At 38.6% G+C, this 20,664-nt stretch overlaps 2 protein-coding genes across 3 annotated transcripts; one reads left to right on the top strand and one right to left on the bottom strand.

Annotated features, from left to right (window-relative positions):
- Window positions 1-4,632: 4,632 nt before the first annotated feature.
- Window positions 4,633-12,329, bottom strand: LOC122071845 (the record flags this gene model as incomplete). Its single annotated transcript, XM_042636278.1, is given in 4 exon segments — window positions 4,633-4,823; window positions 4,909-5,080; window positions 5,192-5,306; window positions 11,753-12,329. Coding segments are annotated over 4 exon segments (894 nt in total), but the record flags the coding sequence as incomplete, so codon positions are not given.
- A 5,590-nt stretch (window positions 12,330-17,919) lies between these two features.
- Window positions 17,920-20,613, top strand: LOC122061201 (rho GDP-dissociation inhibitor 1-like). Of its 2 annotated transcripts, XR_006134590.1 has the most exons (6): window positions 17,920-18,744; window positions 18,881-18,947; window positions 19,189-19,407; window positions 19,574-19,698; window positions 19,777-20,116; window positions 20,339-20,613. XR_006134590.1 is itself a non-coding variant. In XM_042624417.1 (5 exons), exons 1-5 carry the CDS (start codon window positions 18,472-18,474, stop codon window positions 19,852-19,854), a joined length of 762 nt encoding a protein of 253 aa, XP_042480351.1. In that variant the 5' UTR covers window positions 17,920-18,471; the 3' UTR covers window positions 19,855-20,200. The 2 variants fall into 2 exon arrangements, 1 of the variants encoding a protein (XP_042480351.1); XM_042624417.1 differs by lacking the exon at window positions 20,339-20,613 and having other exon boundaries at window positions 19,777-20,200.
- Window positions 20,614-20,664: the final 51 nt, after the last annotated feature.

Raw genomic sequence — 20,664 nt, 5'->3', positions numbered from 1 at the left:
GGGGGGGGGGGGGTTGGGGGGGGATGAGGGGTTGGGTTGGGGTTGAGATGCTCTGCTCCATCTCCACCAAACCTCTTACCTTTGACCTTTTTTAATATAAAGGAGAATGAGGAGAGGTACCTCAGAAGAAAGTACAACTTATTTAAATTTTCGAGAGAGCGATAGAATTATAACTATAAGCAAAATTTTCAAGCAACTCAAAAAGATACATAAACTAGATGACACAAATTAGTATCATTCTGCAGGTCTCTCCCAAAATCACTGTCATAACCTGAAGCAGTATAAAGAAGCATTCATGTTAAAATTATAGGGGATGACAATAAGGAATTGAGTATGCATGGTTCATAAGTACTAAAAAAATGAATATAGATTTCATCTGAGGCAATTGAACCATAAAACCCAGATACAGCCCATGGAAAAAGATGGAAATGCAACAAATGAACTCAAATACGCTGCTGACTTTCTGCAGAATGTATCCCTCCCCCTCCCCACACACAAAACCTGCAGCAGCCTCTTAAACATGCATATCTCAGGAGTCATAAAGAGAGAACACCAATACCTGAATGGCTGAATCAACCCCTTAAAGGGGTCTCTACTGACATATGGGAGGATAGATCCAAATGGTGGGAGCCAAAAAAAAAATTCCCTTTTTCAATTGGAGGAAGCTCGAAGTAACAACTGAGTTTTCATTAATCAGTAATAGGATCAGTTAAAATAAACTCAACAGGAGATTAGAAATACATCAGGCGGTCATCCAACCAACTAAAAAAAACTCAAGAGTTCAAACTGCAAATTTAGCCAAGGAACAAGCAGTGAAATAACAACTCATTGGACAGAAACAGACCTGTAAAGTGAATTATAAAAAAAAGAAAGGAGAAGAGCTTTGCATTCAGCATTCTCATTTCTGAGTTGCCAAGGAATATCAGAATCTGTTAGCGGATGCTAGATCACATTCTATATGTCTCCTCAACTGACTCATGACAAGATAAAAAGGTTAAAAGAAAGTATTATTCTTAACCGATGACCACGAACCATACAGTTAACTCTTTCTTCAATTTTTATCATCACCAAGGTTCTAAATTTTGGCAAAATTTCCGAAATTTCACCAAAATATTTTGGTTTCAACGAAAGTCAAAACAAAATGGTAGTCAACTTAATAGAATATCAGATTTCTCCAAAATTTTTCCCGTGTCGCTGAACACCCTCCCCCCAATTTTTTGCCTAAATGAGAAGAAGAAGAGGGACCTTGGTGCAATGGTAAGGATGCCCCATTGCGATCTCGTGGTCATGGGTTCAAGTTGGGAAACAGCCTCTCCGCAAAACAGGAGTAAAGTTGCATCATTATGACCCTCCCTAGACCCTGCAATGGCGGGAGCCTCGTGCACCACGTACGCCCTTTTAAAAAATGAAGAGGAACAACATATTTTATGTTTCATACTTTTATTGTTCTTCATTCCTAATGCATATTTCTATGTTGTGTATTATACTTCTAAATTATATGTATAATAGGTTCAATAAAGGAAACAAAACAGTTTGTTACGCTATGCACTGGAAACATTTAAATTTGGGGTTTTTTTATTTATTTTAAAACGTGTATTTATGCTTAAATATGTACACAAAGAAATTTCAGGGAAAAAACCCACTGTTAAGGATATCAAAAGAGCATTTCAGTACATTTCAGCAAAATTACCAGATTTTGCCCTCATTTCACCAAATATTTCAGTTTCGGCAGGGGGGCACAATGGCCTTTACCATCAAAATTTTGAACCTTGATCATCACGTAAACTGGGTCGATTCTTGGGGAAATAAATTCTAGATATAATCCAAATCAATGCATGGACTAGTTACACTGCTATAACTGTAATTAGAACCTCCTAACTGCTACCACTCCTAACCCATTCTACGTACTTGAGATTTCCAACATGGAGCCACTTGGGCTTGAGCACATGTAATGTAGGAAAGGATTTGACAACCAAACCAGACCCAAGACTGCAGGATTTTATAAACCAGAGAACAACCAATAATTACCCAAAATTAGGCAGCAAACAACAGTCCAGAAGTAAGAATCAAACAGTCCTTGTAAACCAGAATTTTCAAACCCAGAATTTGGAATTTCTGAAACAGAGATTACACCAAACAAATAGACTAACCAGCAGCAGGTATAGAGTAGTAGATAAGCCACAATCAGAAACAAATACCACAGGAGCAGGTAAGTCAAACCAGATCTGAAACCTGGGCAGAAACACAGTCGGCCAGAAGTATTTAACACCTCAGATCAGACAAACCCATGGTATGATTGGTCCCAAATTAAGGTCAAACATGATTGGTCCCAAATTAAGGTCAAACCTCCCTCTTAATAAACCCAACAATCAATCAAAAGGGGAGGGCCATCGGCTGGCTGGATCTTCAGAACAATATAGGGGCAACAGGAGAGAAACTTGAGATTTCCAGAACCAGAAATCAAAAGCAGTTCAGATCCCTTACCTGGTTTGAAGAACCTTGCAATTAACTTTGAAAAGAAAGAAAGAATAGTTGAAGAGACCTCTTGGACTTCACACCGCAAAGAGTCAATTGGATCAAACACCAATTCCTTCAGCCTTGATCAAACACAAGACAAATCTTCATAAAGAAGACAATAGCAACAGCTATTAATTTTTTTTTTTTTATCAAAATCATTCTAGGCTTTTAGGAGCCTCCTCTTCTTTATTTATAATGTTAATGGGGGAAGAAATTACAAAATAGAAGGTTCCTCAAAAAGGAAACCAAATATTCTCCTAATACAATAGTTACTAAAAACTGAAATTAGAAACTAGTTGAAAAAGGAAACTAACTACTAATGACTTGACTCAATTAACAACTTGACTCCTAAGAAAACAAATATAAATCAAATCAAGCCCAACTAAAAAGGAAACTAATGAAAATGGAAACTAACTAATAATCCCGTACTCAATCTTAGAGCCCCCCTTTTAGACCCATAAAAGTGGTCTATTACACTCAAAACACATGGGATCAAAGGCTTAACATGTATGGAACCCAACCCTAGGCTTATTCCTAATAAAACAAGCATAATTTGGTAATTAATCTGCATCAACAAATCAAGGCTTGAACTTGTTGGTCTGATGGAACAACAAGGCTGCTAGAAAGGCTGGCTAAACCAAAACTGGTTCTTTGTTTTAACAGCTCGATCTACATCACCATCTTTCGCATGAAAACAGTTTTCTCAAATGACCAAGCCAAAATATTATTGTGGTGGGCATTCCCTAACCATGTAGAGGGATCCTCCCTACACAATCTTTAACATCTATAATGCCGGAGCACTCCCTTGGACCGGGCCAAGCCTGTTTGGGAACCCAGACCAAGAACCGGTGCAAATTTGCGTCTTTGGACTAAGTAGGATGATTAGATATTTATTTTCTTTAGGATAATATAAAATCTTTTAATTTTAGAAGTTTAGCTACATAGGATATTTGGTTTCCCAATTTGAGTTGTTCTTAGTGTCCTTGTTAGAGTTTGTTTTCTAGTTAAATAGGTTTCCTTTGTCAGTAAGGTTTCTTCTTTTATTTATATGCATGTACCCCTTTATTGGAGTTGAGATTTTGAATAATGGAATGATTTGATTTTGTGTGCCTCGGTGACCAATGTGTGTGCAAACTCCCCCCTATTCTATGTGATCTCTCTCTCTTTTCCCCTTCCCCTACCTAACCCTTTGATCAACTGCTGGATTTCTGAAACTACCTTGTTTGCTCTGTTTTTCTGGGGACAATTGAGCTCTTTGTATTCAGGATCGATCCCTCCCACTGTTCACCTGTTTCAGTCTCCGACTCGAGGGTTACAATCGATAATCATACGCAACTCATTATGCTGAACCTCAGTTTGAGGGCTTGCTAGACTTGGAAGTTATAATAGAGTTCAGTACTGATATTTCTTTCCTACTGTCATATATTATTGCAGAATAAAAGATCAGTTATATTGACTGTTGCAGGGGCTGCCAACCTTGCACTCAGTAGGGCCAGGAGTTAGGGGTTTATTCCGAAACTTTCACTTTGATAGAACTTCTGTCACATGAATTACATCGATCACACCTGAGGAAGAAGATGACACTGCTCATATCATTGTTTAAAAGCCTCATATCTTAATTTCCAAGAATATACCCTAACTTTGTTTCCAATTCAGCCTCTATCCGGGAATGAGCTTGTAGCTCAGTGGCAGCCTCTAGCATAAGACCAAGGAGGTCTTGTGGTTGACTCTCTGTTCCGTCCCATCTCTATCTGGGTTATCTGAAGACCACCCCCCCCCCCAAAAAAAAAAAAAGCCTCTATCCATTAATTAGTTTCTTCACAAGTTTTTCCTCAACCATTAATTTTAATTCCTGCTTCGTCCCTGTTCCATTGCTTTCCTAAGAAGATTCTACTTATTTCAAAAGTCCCACATTCCTTCAAAAACTCCAGTTTATTTCAGGTTGTCATTATTTGTCTTATTTGAGTTATTCAACACCTGAGTAGGAGGCATTCCTTGTTTCAGTTTCTACACATCCATAACAATTAACTAACTAAAAGCAGTGCAAACTAAATAAATGCTGTTATAAATGATAATAAGAATATATATATATATATAATGCACTTGGTTACCCACCTCCAGCTGGTTAACTTTTATGTAATCCCAAACACGTCTTACAGCTTCCGATTGAAGCATTTCCCTTTCTCCGGTGCCAAAAAATTGGGCAAGTGCATCAGATATTATCACAGAAGATTCACCAGCTTCAGTACTTTCAGTTGCAGACTCCACATCTAACTTTATCCTCTTAGAATCTTTACTTGACTCCTCTGCAAATAAGTAACCATATAAATTAACATCCATGTTTCAACAGATGCCAAAAATGCTAAATCACTAAAAACAGGGCATGCATACTTGAGGGTTCAAGAGGGATAATATGCTTGGCCAGCAGTTTATTCATCTTGAACATGTCAGTACAGTCTGTTTCAAACACCAAACGCAGCTCATCATTGCAAATTATCTTTCTCTTATTGCTTGGATCTTGGAGATTGTTTTTCCTTATGTAAGCCCATAATTGCTTCACAATCTGCAGCAGAAAATAATGGTGCCATTAGGATTCTCAGGAATGGTAAGCAGCAAAAATATTTAATGATAGGACCAACTAATGAGTAACAGGATGATTCAAGAAACAGAGAACCTGGGTCCTTGGCAGGGCTGGCTCACCAACAATGGCTTGGAGTTCAGGTGAAACACCACAAACTTTGTTGAGCCCTCCTGGGCCACCTCTCCTTTTGGTTCCAGTTGGAGGAGCACTGCAATAAAATGATAAACAGAACAAATAGATAAGCTCAAGTACTATGTTACCCAAAATGGCACATATAAATGATACCTTTGAATCCACTAAACTAACGAGGAATATATGTAAAGTATGCTTGGGGCCAGAGAGACCCTCATAAAACATCACATTCAAGATGTATGAAACTGAACACATCCAAATTGTTGGATTGTTACGGCAGATAAAAATCTATTTTTATTTGGGCAAAAGATAACTTAAGTTGCAACAAATATATAAAATGGAGGAAGTAATAGCAAACATCAGCCAACGACCATAGTTCCCAAGTACCATCCAAAAAAGGAAATAGTACCACAGTTCCCAAGTACCACACATAAAAAAGGAACCATAGTTCCCCATCACGGACACAACTTACGTGCATGATCCCCTCATGCATGCGCTTATGAGGGCACGAATAGTTACGTCCAAGAGATGGGTTAGTGAGGTGTTACTATAACTAAGTGTGTAGTTATTATCCATTAGTGGGGGTAATGATTAATGGAGTTATTAGCAGTTACAATAACTTCTCATATGTATTAGATACGTGGGCTGTGGAGTTGTTGGTTTGTAAACCCCTAATTATTGGGTAAAAATGGAAGGAATCATTATCTTTGCCAATCTTAATTACTCTCCTTGTGAGATGAGGTGTGGCATCCTCAATTAAGCCAGCGTGTTTCCCTAAAATCTCTCTCCTACCTTGTCCAATTCACACCACGCCAAAATAGGTAGACGTACTCAACCTGGGTACCTGCCAATCTAGTCTCAGAGCCAAAAATATGGACCAGCGTGTGGAAATGTTTGAAGATGAAGTTAGCACTCTCAACGACACCACGCCAGAATAGGTAGACGTACTCAACCTGGGTACCTGCCAATCTAGTCTCAGAGCCAAAAATATGGACCAGCGTGTGGAAATGTTTGAAGATGAAGTTAGCACTCTCAACGACACCACGCCAGAATAGGTAGACGTACTCAACCTGGGTACCTGCCAATCTAGTCTCAGAGCCAAAAATATGGACCAGCGTGTGGAAATGTTTGAAGATGAAGTTAGCACTCTCAACGACAGACAGCAACGGAGTCTCGGTCTCCATGAGCAACAGATTCTCCCCAGACTTAATGATCTCTTTGAGAAACTCAATTCATCTCAGCCTCCTTCTCAAAACAAGGTGGGCAAGAACTCAAGAACTGCCAATTAATCACAGGAAGAACCACCACAAGTTCACCATTCGGCCCCAAGAAAAATGACCTCCCTACAAACCTTTACTTCTAAAGTGGTCAAGTTGGACATTCCGCAATACAATGAGGATGAAGACACAACCAGAGCTAGGTATGTCAGGCGGTACAGTTCTTCGAATTCAATCAAACTCCTGAAGAAGGGCAAGTGGCATTAGCCTCCTTCCATTTAGAAGGAGATGCCTAGTGGTGGTACCAAGTTTTCAAAGAAGGTGAAGAAGTGATGACATGGCACACCTTCCGTGACGAATTACATGCACGCTTTGAACCGAATATATTTCAGGATTTTTTTGGCGAATTAGAAAATTTTCAGCAGCTTGGATCAGTTCAAGAGTACCAATCCCCGTTCAAGAAACTGTTGGCGAAGGTTGGGCATCTCTCTCCACACCGGCAAGTCAGATTGTTTGTTTGTGGGCTGAAGGAGCAAATCAAGGGAGCATCTTAGTAGGTCACCCCACAACCTTATCTGCAGTCATAGGGTTGGTGCGACTTTATGAAGCAAGGAATATCTCTCAGCCACAAGTTTCTCCTACTTATGAGTAAAAAAACAAGCAACCTCCAATAATAAAGAATATGCAAGGGGAAGTTCTTTTATCCAAATTAAAAGACTAACTTCTTATGAAATGCAGGACAAAAGGGTGAGAGGGTTGTGTTACAATTGTAACGAGAAATTCGTTCCAGGCGATCAATGCAAGAAACTATTCTTGATCGAAGGCTATTACAAGGAAGAGGAAGGAGAAGAACCATCAGATTTTGATGACGATGCAGCGGAGGAAGTACCAGATACACCTGAAATCTCATTGCACACTATGGTGTGAGAAAAGGTCATCTCAATCTTAATTGACTGTGGCAGCACTCACAAATTCATGAGTGAGAAAATAGAAAAAAAATGAGATTTCAACCCACAAATCGGAGTAAATTGAGGTGATGGTGGCTTTCGGAAAAAGACTCGCTAGTCTAAGAAGGTGCTCCAATACTCCAAGGAGTTCCAATCTTCATCCTATTGTCTTTGGGTGGCTACGAAACTGTACTAGGGCCCCACTGGTTGCACACATTAAAACCAATCTTGTGGGACTTCTCTAAACTACTTATGAAGTTCTCACTAGATGGCAAACAAGTGTTCTTACATGGCATAATTTCTCAAAATGATAAGGTGGTGGAAAAACCCAACCAAGAAACATAAAAGGGCCAACAGGAAGCGCCATTGCAACACACTACTCCCTATCAGTTCCAAAACCGAAGCCGGAGGAGATAAGAAGTATTGCACAACTACAAAAACTCTTGTCCGAGTTTTAGGATATGTTTAAGGATCCCACCGGGTAGCCACCCTTGAGTACACACAACCACCAGATTTCTTTAAAAAGTGATAGCTCTCCAGTGTGTGTGAAGTCTTATCGCTATCCACACTTTCAAAGGATAGAGATCGAATGGCTAGTAGCAGATATGCTTAAATCCGGTGTTATCCGTAACATAACAGTCCCTACTCCTCTCCTGTGATTTTGGTCAAAAAGCACAATGGCTTATGGAGGATGTGTGTGTGGACTACCATGCACTCAACAAAATGACAATCAAAGACAAATTTCCCATGCCCTTGATCAACTAGCTATCAGATGAGTTAAAGGGAGCACGATATTTTTCGAAGCTTGATCTGTAGTTGGGATATCATAAAATCCGAGTGGTCCCAAAGGACATGGAGAAAATGGCATTTCGGACTCATCACAACTATTGTGAATTCCTAATAATGCCATTTAAACTCACTAACTCTCCATCCACCTTCCAATCTCTGATGAATTGGGTATTTCATTTGAGACAATTCATTTTAGTCTCCTTTGATGATATATTGGTCTTTAGTATCACATGGGAGGAGCATTTAGCACATCTGACCGCCACATTGAATATTCTCAGTGCTGATAAAGTGTTTGTTAAAAGAGAAAAGTGCCAATTCGGACAACAGAAGGTACATTATTTAGGCCATATCATCTTAAAGGAGGGAGTAGCAGTATACCAAGATAAGGTCTCTGCGATAATGAGTTGGCCAAAACTGAGTTTGGTCAACGCTATGCGCAGATTCACTGGTCTAACTGGATATCACAGTAATTTTATACAAGATTACGGTAAAATTGCTCAGTCGGTCACCAGCATGTGGGTGGGGAGTATGCTACTGACAAGGCTTTTAATAAACTGAAGGATGCTATGACACGAGCTCTAGTCCTTGCTCCCGAATTGCTCTAAGGGGTTTGTCACAGGATGCGATTTTAGCGGATCAAGAGTGGGTGCGGTTCTAATGCAAGAGAGACCAATCACATTTTTCAACAAGGTGTTACAAGGAAAGAATCTATTATTATCAACATATGAGAAGGAGATTCTGGCAATGGTCCTTGCCGTTTAAAAAATGGCAACCCTATTTAATCGTCCATCAATTTGTGGTTAAAACTAACACAAAAGTTTCTGATATTTATGGAGTAACAAGTTATCTACCCCGGCAAAACAACATTGGTTGTTCAAGCTAATGAGATATGACTTTATCGTCAAACACAAGAAAGGAAAGGAAAATCTTGTTGTGGATGCTCTATCAAGGAGAGGGGAAGAAGAGGGGAAGAAGATGGGAAGAAGAGGGAGGAGAGGAAGGCTACAAATTTGCAGCCTTATACTTCCCTCTCATGAGTTGGTTCACTGCTATTAAAGAAGAGATAAAGTCCAATGAAGATGCTCAACAATTTCTCTACCGAATTCAAGATGGAGAGGTTGTGGGCCCACGGTGAGTTAAGGATGGGATAATTTATTTCAAAACCAGAATTTATTACCAAAAGGACTCTTCCTTAATCAACGAAATCATTGGCAAGTACCATAATATCACTCATGAAGGTTACAAAAAAAACCTCCACCGAATGGAACCACCTACTTTTGGCAAGGAATGAGGAAGACTGGAAGACTATTCAAGAGAAAATTGCCCAGTGTAACATGTGTTAAGTGTCACAAGACTGAACAACTCTCTCAAGCGGGTTTCCTTTAAACACATCCTATTCCGGAGTGGGTGTGGGAGGATATATCTAAGGATTTCATGGATGGGTTACCAAATTACAAGGGCAAGACCACTATTTTTGTGGTGGTTGACCGACTATCAAAATATGCCCACTTCATTCCCTTAGCACACCCATACGCAGCAGCAAGCATCATTCGGGTTTAATTTTCCAACGTCTTTAAATTGCAGGGGTTGCCCGAAACAATAGTCTGTAACATAAACTCCACCTTCACCATAAAATTATGAACCAAGTTATTTCAACTCACCGGAACCCGATTCAACTTCAATTGGGCCTACCATCCATAAACAGACCACCAAAGTGAAGTAATGAACTGCACGTTAGAAATGTATTCAAGTTGGTTTACCAGTTCACACCTAAAGGAATGGAAAAATGGATGCCATGGGCTGAATGTTGCTACAACACCAGTTGGCACTCAAAACCACCCCCTTAAGGTGATTTACGGCTGTTTTCTCCCACTCTACTAACTTATGTTCCAAGTACAGAAAAGATGGAGGTGGTGGAAAAAGAGTTGGTGGATCGGGATAAAAAACTCAAGGAGTTAAGGGGGACGCTCTCTAAAGCACAAAGTCAAATAAAACGGTTTTATGATCGCCATCATCAAGACCGGGAATTTGAAGTAGGTGATTGGGTATAATTAAGGTTGCAGTCATATAGACAGGTGTCATTATCTATTCGGAAGATAAAGAAGATATCTCCCCGTTATTACGGGCCAATCCAAATCATCCAACAAATCGGGTCAGGAGCATATAGACTGGCACTACCCGAAGGGTCTTGTGGTCTTTCACATCTCCCTCCTCAAGAAACAGGTAGGCCATGACTAACCATCCAAGGAGATCTACCATCCATAAAAGAGTCAGATGGAACACTTCATCCTCAGCCTCAAGCAGTCTTGGATCAATGGACACATATGAGTCGCAAGAAAATCCTCATACATAGCAAGGGCTTTCACCCATCAAAGCCATGTAGGGATATGTAGAAACTATGAAGCATCTATTCCCAACACTTGGTCTTGAGGACAAGACCTAAACTTAAGAGGAAGGGTTGTTAAGTGCATGATTCCCTCATGCATGCATAGTTATGGGAGTGGGAATAGTTACGTCCAAGAGATGGGTCAGTGGGGTGTTACTATAACTAAGAGTTAGTGGTTAGTATGGAATTATAATTATTGTGTAGTTATTATCCATTAGTAGGGTAGTGATTAGAAATTATTATCAGTTATGATAACTTCTCCTATGTACGGGGATACGTGGGCTGTGGAGTTGTTGGTTTGTCAACCAATAGTTATTGGGAGAAATGGAAGGAAGGATAATCTTTGGCAATCTTAATTACTCTCCTTGTGGTGTGGCTTCCTCGAATAAGCCAATGTGTTTCTCCTAAAATCTCTCTCCTACCTTGACACCAAGATAGGTAGACCTACTCAACACAGGTACCTACCACAACTACAACCCAAACCAAGTTTCAGCAGATCAGCAAATGGGGACAAGTGCAGACAGACTACCACTTCTGAATGTTGTGAAAGGATGGACAACAACATGGATGACAGCAAAAGATATTTAGAAGTAGCCAACCATTACCATAGAACAATCTTAATACACATATTTCAGTTCATAAATAAAGATTTTTCTTTTATTTCGTGAAGTAGAAAACCAGACAGGCATGACGAGTTTCTAAAACGCATTGAAGGCACATACAGACACGCATCATGAAGAATCACCACCGTGTAAGAAACGTATACAGTTGGAACCAACCTAGGAACGAGACGAAAAGTAAAAGTAAGGGGGGAAATACGAGATGGCATACATAAAAGACGAATACCCACGTAGAGTAACAAAAAAAATATTAATTGGGAGAATTTTTACTCTTATCGAACAATTCATAAGCATTAGAGTAGAATTCCCGTGACTCTGCTTCCGATGAGAAAGAAATTTCTACTATAAAACCAAAAACTTTGCTCTGCTCTCGAAAAAAATACGCTTCGAAACCACAATTTTTGCAACGAAATATGTGAACGAAACCCATTTCACCTTTAATTAAAGACATTGTAAAATACAAAATTAACCGAGAAAAACCCAAATTCCAAAACCCTGACAGAGAAACCCTAGGACCATGATTTCCAAAGCGTGAACGGAAGAAAAGTAGAAGCGATGCGAACCTTTCTTTCGGAATTTCGGGGGCAGGTGGTGCGGCGACATGCTGGACAAAAGCATTGGCTTTGGTCACCGGTATGGGCTGCTGTAGCTGTGCCGGAGGCGGAGCGCCTCGGAAGTTGAGCTCCTCATGACGGTGAACGGGAAGGGCGAAATGTTGAGGGATTTGGGGTTGAGGATGGCTGTTCTGATATTGAGGGTGCTGTTGAAGGGCAAAATGGTCCTTCGGAGCATGTTGCTGTGCTTGTGATCGGAGAAGATGATCGATCTGGTCTCTGATGAAGCCCGCTTTGTGAGAGAGGTTTAACCCTAACTTCGCCTCCAACTGTTGAACGACGCCATTAAGGGAGGTAAAGGTGTGAGGATCTGACTGACGAAGCAGAGACTCCACACCGCTTGCTATTTCTTGGTCCGACACCATTGTTATGGTTGAAGCTTCATATAATAACTGAAAAAACGGAAACTCAAAACGGTTCCCTCCTTGGCCTTCTCTCTCTTCTCCCTCCTCTGTGTCTCTCTCTCTCTTCTCCCTCTCTCTGTGTGTCTCTCTCTCTCCTCTCTCCTTCTGTCTCTCTCTCTCTCTTATATATTTTGAAATGACGCCAAAGCCCTCTTTATTATATTAACAGTTTCTAAATTCAGATGACCATAATGCCCTCATGACGTGGATAACCTCGTCCTAATCCAGAACGCAATCAAAGCGTGAGAGCGGATCAGGTAAACTGAAGGGTGAGTTGAGGATAAAATCGTAATTGTAATCTTGCAGATAAGGAAACGAATGACCTGTCATTTTATCAGGAATTTAAAGTGGTAATATGAAATTACATTAATGCCCTTACCTTACAAAAGCTGATAGATACAATCTTATGAGCTTATCCCGTCATAGGAAGTGTGGGAAGGCCATTTTGGGAAACTGAAGTGAACACGCAGGTCGGAGACGGCCGGCCCGATCGGAAAATGGTCCACCGTCGGGTTGGTTCAGTTCAGATGATCGGAACCTACTGAGAGTAACTTTTTTAGGTGGGGAATGGTGATGTTTGGTTCACCGGTCGGTCAGTAAAAGTGTAAATTACACATGGGTCTTTACCCTATGATGTAACTACAAATGAAGTCCCTCATGTTTCAGAAATTCTGATTTAGGTCCCTAACTAGTCCATCCATTTATCAAATTAATGTTTGTCCATGTCAACAAATTTTAATTATCGATTAAATAATATACAAATTTGATCTTTTTACCTTTTTTTAATATAACATATTTTGTCAATAAGGATAAATATTGTCATTTCATATATGTACGAGAAACATGTGTAAAACAACGACAACCTTTTTTTTTTTATTAATCGACAATATCTATTGATGACGCAATGATAAGATATTTACAAATTATTTTTGAAAATTCAATTTTACCCCTAACATAAAGATTTTAGGAGCAAGACAATGGGCAATTAAAAAGTGTCAAGTTTTGTATATAGTTATGTGTCATTTAGGCATTCCCTTTCTAAAACAAATCAATATGGTCCAAACTGGTTAGATCATCCGTCTTAGAAAAAAAAAACCCCCAAGTAGATAGGAATTGCTAATTTTATGATTCAAGTTCGACTTGGAACCACCCTAAACAAATAAAGGGGAAATCAAACCTTTTTTTTAATAAATTAATCAAACTTTTATTTTGGGACTGTTTGGTTTATAGGAAACAAGCTGGTTTAATTTACTACTTTTTCTCGTCCTACTTACATTTTAAATAAAATGTGCACACACATTGTCTGTCTTCGAATTCAACATATTCTCTCTCCACTCTCCTTATCCTTTCCTAATCTACAAACCATGTCCCCCCCCCCACCCCCACCCCACCCCACCCCCACCCCCACCCACCTCCTTTTTTGGGTACATAAACTTCTATTCATGAAAACAAGCAATGCTTGTAGTTGCTAAATAAATGCTTGTAGTTGCTAAATAAATTACAAGATTCTATCAATCATAGAGTGAAAATAGGCTAAACCGTTCTCCTCGAAAGAAACAGGACATTCATAGTTAGGGAGTTCGCCATAGAAGTGCTCACCCTAAGAATAAACTAAACTATGTACAAATCGCCCCCTTTGGCTATGCTTGGGAAACGCAAGCCATATGCAATGCAGTGGTCCCCTCCCTAACTTATTATTTTCTATTTTAAATTTATTGAAAAAATAATTGCAGTTTAAATATTCTATCAAACCAAAAGAACTCTCCTAAGTAATTATATCCATGATCAAACAAAGACAATGACAAGTTAAATTAGCTTAAGAAGCTATTTTGACGAGTAAAGCAGTCATCCTCAATAAATATATGAAAGAAGTTTAGAAAAATTACATGATTTTATAAAGTTGCATTTGGAATGGGTAATGTTAATGTTCAAAAGGGGTTGCTGAATTTTGGAAGTTCCCATATAATATTTGATGGTATGTTTTAGTAATTTCACTAAAGTCTCATTTTTTTCCTCACAATTCAAATTTCCTTGTTTGTCGTTATTTTTGTTTATTGTAATTGACAAAATGAATGGAGAGAGAGAAAGAGAGAGAGAGATGCAATGATTCACAAAGACAACCAATCAATAAAGCTCTAAAAAGGGAAAAGAAGCAATGATCGGGATTTCCATCTGCACCTAAAATGGAACAATATGAGAGAGAGAGAGAGAGAGAGTGGATTTACAGTAGTTATCTGCTTTGCATCCCACAAACATATCAGTTTCGTGAACATTATTAGGACCTTTTTATTTTTTTGAGATTTTGAGATATTTTTTTCATGAAAATTTTCAAATTCTCCGTATCATTCTCTTGCCCATTATCTATTTGGGACCCTAAAGGACAATGCTAGGGAAATTATTTTGATGAACAATAGAAGATAAATTAGAATAAGGAAAAACTCACTTTGATACCATCTAAACTTATGTAAAACTATGGATTAAATATTCATTTAGAAAGATTTAAATACATGTGAATGTATTCGTAAAAGTAGGTCTTCACAAGGAAATGACTACACAATTTAACTCAATATTGCATAATATTCATACTGGAAAAATAAAATTATTACAGAATATGCAACTAATATAGTAACATAATCTACAACTAGTATAGTTAACAGAATATACATCTACTGCTACCAATATAAACTGTAGGAGTGTTAAAAGAGCCTGGGCTAAATGTTTCAGCCCATAGAACAGGCTTGGGCTCGATTTTCCTCCACATGCCTTGGTTTTGGTGATCATTCTAGAAGAAAAAAAAAATTTGATTCCTTATTTTTCTCTCATCACATAGCAAGATAAATACTAATGTCAACATTGTATTATAAATTAATCTTTATCATCTGAAAATTATTGATGGACATATAACTCATATCATCATTTATCCATCAGACATTCCCATGTGTGAAAAGTGGCTCACAATGACCTTAACAAGAAAATTATTAGGGATATGTGGATAAATCCCATTAAATCATGAGTTAAAATGGTTAAAACATGACCATGGCATGATTAACGGAAAAGGTTTGTTATTCTGGGAGTGATTCTTTTTCCCTCAATAAGAGTTTTTAACCACACCACAAGATTGACTTATTTAAAAAAAAATAATAATAATAATAAAAAAATAAAAAAAATGTAAAATCATAATTAAAAAGCTAGTTTTTTGACTCGATTCTTTGTTTTCAAAACATGGTTAGTCAAGACGAGTCATTTTTTATTTTTTTGGGACAAAGTTTCTCTTGATGTGTGATGAGATTCACTGAGTGATATAAGGGTCCAAAAACCGTGTTTCCCCCTTCAAACTCCCTGATTGCCTGTGGTGAACAGATTCTCCCATTCACCATAATTGCAGGGGAACTTTGTACTTTTTTTAGTATCTTTATTTTTTTTCTTTTTCCGAGTGAGAAAGGACTTAGGATATGGTAGTTTCACTGGTGAAAAGAAGAAAAAAGGGGTTAATATTGAAGACAACGAACAAAAATTTTAGAGTTTTGATTTTATTATAAAGCAAACTTCTAGTCTATGAATAGTGTATGGCCTAATAAAAAAAAATACGACTCGATGAACTTCACATGAGTCGGGAAAAAATACCGAGTCAATAAATACTCGGATTGACTCGGATATGGTCAGATCGTTTGTTAGCTTGGGTGAACCTTCATAACTCTGGTCCAGACTAGGTTTCATGTTTTTTTAATGACTAAGGTGAATTACATGAGTCAAAATCTGATTTTTCAAATATAAGCAAAATGAAAGTTCTGCTCTCCTTTAAAAATAGCATCACTTAAAATAGTGGTGTCACCAAAAAAATATTATAATACTAGAATCAGGAATTTGACCAAAACTGATTCATTTGAGAATCGAAATTGATCCATCTATTAAGTTAACGGTCCGATTCTGAATCTAAAATTTGGAACCCATTAATTAACAATAAGTGATGACTTAAAGAATAAGAGAGGCCCACTAGCAAGTTGGCGAATGAGAATGCCCCTTAATCTTAAACTTACCAAGTCCAAACTGCTTCCCAAGTAGCTCAAGAATCCATCCACTGAAGTAGTCCAGATAGTGAAGATTAAGGTGCTCCCAATGCATATTATAGAATCTCATCATTGTATTAGTTAATAAATCTATTATACTTTCATTTTATATTGTGTCTCAAAACCATAACAATAAGTTGCATATTAAAAAATCATAATAATACTAAGGAGAAAGTTTTTCTTTATCCAGAGGAGATTTTTGGATAGTAGTTACTCCCTCCATGTAGAACGAAGTAGCCGGAATGCTCTTGGCAAAGTACACACCCTAACACACAATCTTTCTTTTCTAATCTTCTCTTTCTCTCTCCTCCTTGACCATGTACATTTTTTATTTATCATTCGTGAGGCTGGTTCTCTCTTTCTAGCAAATATTCAATTTTTTTTATTGAGAGAGAAAGAGAGCAGTCGTTTGATCCAATGAAAGAGACAAGAAAACCCATATGCAACCTTGTTATAGATAGGATTTCTCTCCATGGAGCCCAGGGACATAAGAGTGATCCCACAGCTGGGGTAACCTCGGGACCCATGTTTGGGTTCTTTAAGCTGTGGGATCATTCTTGAGTCCCGAGCTCTATGGAGAGGAGCCGGATCCACCTTGTTATACTTCATCAGCCACTTGTACGGTTGTACCTACTTGGAACCCTTTGCTATTCAGATCATCAGGTCGAATTAAGTGGAAACCCATGACCCATCGGGTGGTACCGCAGTAGGTCCCACAATAAATAGATGTGCGTGCCGCAACTCACATATTTATTCCTTTTATGCTAAAAATAATTAACCTCCTATTTTAAATAAATAAATTTCACATTCCTATAAAAAATAGAAAAAAAATAAAACTCCTCATATGGCATAAAATCAGGAAATGCTGCATGCAGCCATGCATCATGTACTTGGTTTATTTGGGGAAGGATAGATAACTCAACAATGCAGGGCATGAATTTAGCCATTTAGGGGATGGTAACGGATATCAATTTGGATCAGATCGGATTGGTGGGTATCGATCGATTTTACTTCTATTTTTTTTTAAAGTATTAATTTTTTACTATTTTACCCCTAAAATGATATGGATCATCGATCCAGATTGATCAAGGATCGACGATCGATTTCAATCGATACCGATCTAATACAACCTATATGAAACTAATACTTGAAACCATGATGTAGAGTCCATTTGTTCCGATCCAGCACTCCAGCTGAGATGGATTAAAATAGGAGAGAGAGAAAAGAGGGTTTTACTTTCTCTCTCCTATTCACTTTCTGGCTGGTGTCTCTTAGCCAGATTAGAAAGGATCTAAATCCCTCATTTGAAATACAAATTATCCATATCTTTTTATACAAATTACAGCAAATGATGAGGTGCAATGACATCCAACGGCTGAGAAAACCCCTCATACAGACGATTTTAACGCCCTTGTACCTCCCTTATTAACCCCGTATTGATACAAAGGCCAGGCGGCTTTTTTTTTATTCCCAATTGAGAGAGAGAGAGAGAGAGAGAGAGAGAGAGAGAGAGAGAGAGAGAGAGAGAGAAGCTGGGGACTCACTCATGATTAACCATCCAATCTGTGATTGTAAAATCCCAAAGAAGGGGTCAAACAGCAGCTATTGTCCACCCAATCTATTAATCATAGGCTGTGAGTTGAAGAAGCCGAACGAGGCTTCCAATGAATCATCGTGAGTCGTGGCCTGCGTGTAGAGAGAAGTGCGAGAGTGGTCCTCACGATCTCTCCACCTCCGTTGCTCTCTATTTCTTATATTTTGGATCACCACATGACCATTTCCCACTTTCTTCAATCTCCCCCCCCCCCCCCCCCACCCAAACCCAGGTTTCAACAATCAACTTCTACAGAGCTTTGTTTTGAGGAAAAACTTCCACTTCCCAATTTTTATCTTCTCGGCTTTGTGGGTCTCCATCATTCCCATTTGGGTTTTCGTGATTTTGGATTTTTTTTTGGGTGGAGACTGGAGAGAGGGTACGTTGTTGTTAACTGTCTGGTTTTCGTTGACAGGAGAGGTCTTTATCTTTTGTAAAGTTTTTGTTTGTGTTTGTTCTCACACAGAGAAACAGACTCTTATCACGGAGCTTTTGGTTTAGCCCTTTGTGGGATTTGTTTCTCGCATTGGTTAATTTTCTGGGTTAGGGTGAGGTGGGGTATGGGTTTTGCTGGTTTTTGTTAGAACTGTTCATGAATTGTTGATGTCTTTGGCTATTGGAGCTGCTTCTAGTTCCAAGAACATGGGTTTTGATGAAAGAAAAGATGGTGGGGAGGAGAATCGTATCTCAGGATCTTCAAAAGGCATACCTCCACCATCTCCAACTCCGACAGAAGAGGCTCTTCGAGAAGGAGAGAAGTTCAATAGACAGATGAGTGAGGCTTCTCTGTATGGTACTGAGGAAGAGGATGATGAAGAAAGTAAAATAGAGTTGGGTCCTCAGTGCACATTGAAGGAGCAGATTGAGAAGGATCAGGTTGGTACATCATATTGTAAGCAAAGAAATTTATCTATTTTTTAATTTTTTTTTTCTTGATTTTGATTGTTTCAGATTGTTCCTCAAAACTTGAAAGTGAGCATTTCTATGCTCTTTGATGAATTTTGTTGTTCAGGGAGACGAGAGTCTGAGGAGGTGGAAGGAACAACTTCTGGGGAGGGTGGATTTGGAATCTGTTGGAGGTGCTCACTTTCTTCTCTCATGAACAAAATATTTTTCTTCAAGAAAGAATTTTCATTCTTATGTTGCAATTTTACTGCTACCCATTACTTTAATCATTAAAAATATGAATTAGTACAAGATTATCTTCCATAAGACTGATTCTTAGTGATGGAAATATTGAATTTGGACTGCTCTCTCTCTCTCTCTGCTTTTATTTGGGTGTTCTGTGGTCTACATTTTCTTGCTTTTCCTTTGGTGCAGAAACTTTGGAAGCAGACGTTAAGATCCTGAGCCTTTATATCATCTCCCCTGGAAGACCTGAAATTGTTCTTACCATTCCCGAGGATGGAAAACCCAAGGGCCCATGGTTTACTTTAAAAGAGGGTAGCCATTACAGCCTAAAAGTCGCCTTCAAGGTCTGCAATAACATTGTCTCTGGCCTAAAATACACCAATACAGTTTGGAAAACTGGTCTCAAGGGTAAGATTTCCCTCCTTTTCTCCACCATTTTCTCATTTCCATCTTCCATCAGAAACCACATGGATCATTACCAATCTTTCTCTAATTGGGTTTCAGTTTATATTTTAATCTGTTGTTATACTTCTCTGAATGGACAAAAACATGGCCTTTCCCTATTTGATTTCAGTGGACAGCACAAAAGAGATGCTTGGAACCTTCAGTCCACAGGCAGAGCCTTACACACATGAGATGCCAGAAGAGACCACCCCCTCTGGCATGTTTGCTAGAGGATCATATTCAGCAAGAACAAAGGTAGGATCAACCACTTCACAACTCATTTTCTCTGTTTACCTTCATGATTGGTTTCTTATCTCTGTTTTTTGGTTTCAGTTTGTTGATGATGACAACAAGTGCTACTTGGAGATCAACTACACCTTTGACATCAGGAAAGAATGGCCTTCCACCTAGTTGATTTTTATTCTTCATTCTGCAACAACAGCTTGGGCTCATTCAATTGCATTCTAACCCCCTCCTCCCTCCCTCTTATTTTTCCCTACAAATAGAGAAATTCAAAGAAGAAAATGCCAGAAATACATTGGTGAATATATCCATTAATAAGAGAGAGAACTATTCCTTGTCTGAGAGGTTTCTCTTTCTTCTCTCCTTATTCTGATTATCGTGAGCTTGTTCACCATTTGTACAAGACTCCTTAAGAATGAAAGCATTGCAGGTAATGGGTTTGTTGAATTGCTGTATCTTTTGGCTCTTTACTACTTAAATTTGAATCAATGATTATATTTTATTTTTCAAGCTAGATCAAATATTCTTTAACCCTTTTTTTTTCTTTCTTTTTTTCCTTTCTTTTGTTGATCTTCATTTATTAAAGATGTATGGGTACTTCACTTTTGGTTGTAGTGTTCTAGCCTTTTCCTTTTTGCCCTTTTGGTTGCAGACCCACATGAAGCTTCGTTGTCTCTGACACCTTCAGATTTAAAGTAGTGATTTTCCTGTGATGAATTTTATGTAACTACAAAAGGTTGCAGGGACCTGAGCGCGGAATGCTTCTTTTGGGCCCCTAAAAGCTATGAGGTGCCTGAGTGGTACATGTCTCCGCGCGCAGCTAACCTGACTCAGAACACACATTTATGTGGATTCGAATTATCACTTATCTGTTGACTCTGTTCTGGAAATCTCTCCTGCCAAAATACCGATCTTTTTTCTTTTTTTCCTTTCTTTTTCTTTCTTTTTTTTTTTTTTTTTTTTTTTTTTTTTTAGGGG

Source organism: Macadamia integrifolia, chromosome 2 (assembly GCF_013358625.1).
Source record: "Macadamia integrifolia cultivar HAES 741 chromosome 2, SCU_Mint_v3, whole genome shotgun sequence".
In the NCBI taxonomy this organism is placed as follows: Eukaryota; Viridiplantae; Streptophyta; class Magnoliopsida; order Proteales; family Proteaceae; genus Macadamia; species Macadamia integrifolia.
The sequence above is the reverse complement of the archived record's forward strand: the minus strand, read 5'-3'. Positions and strand labels throughout refer to the sequence as shown.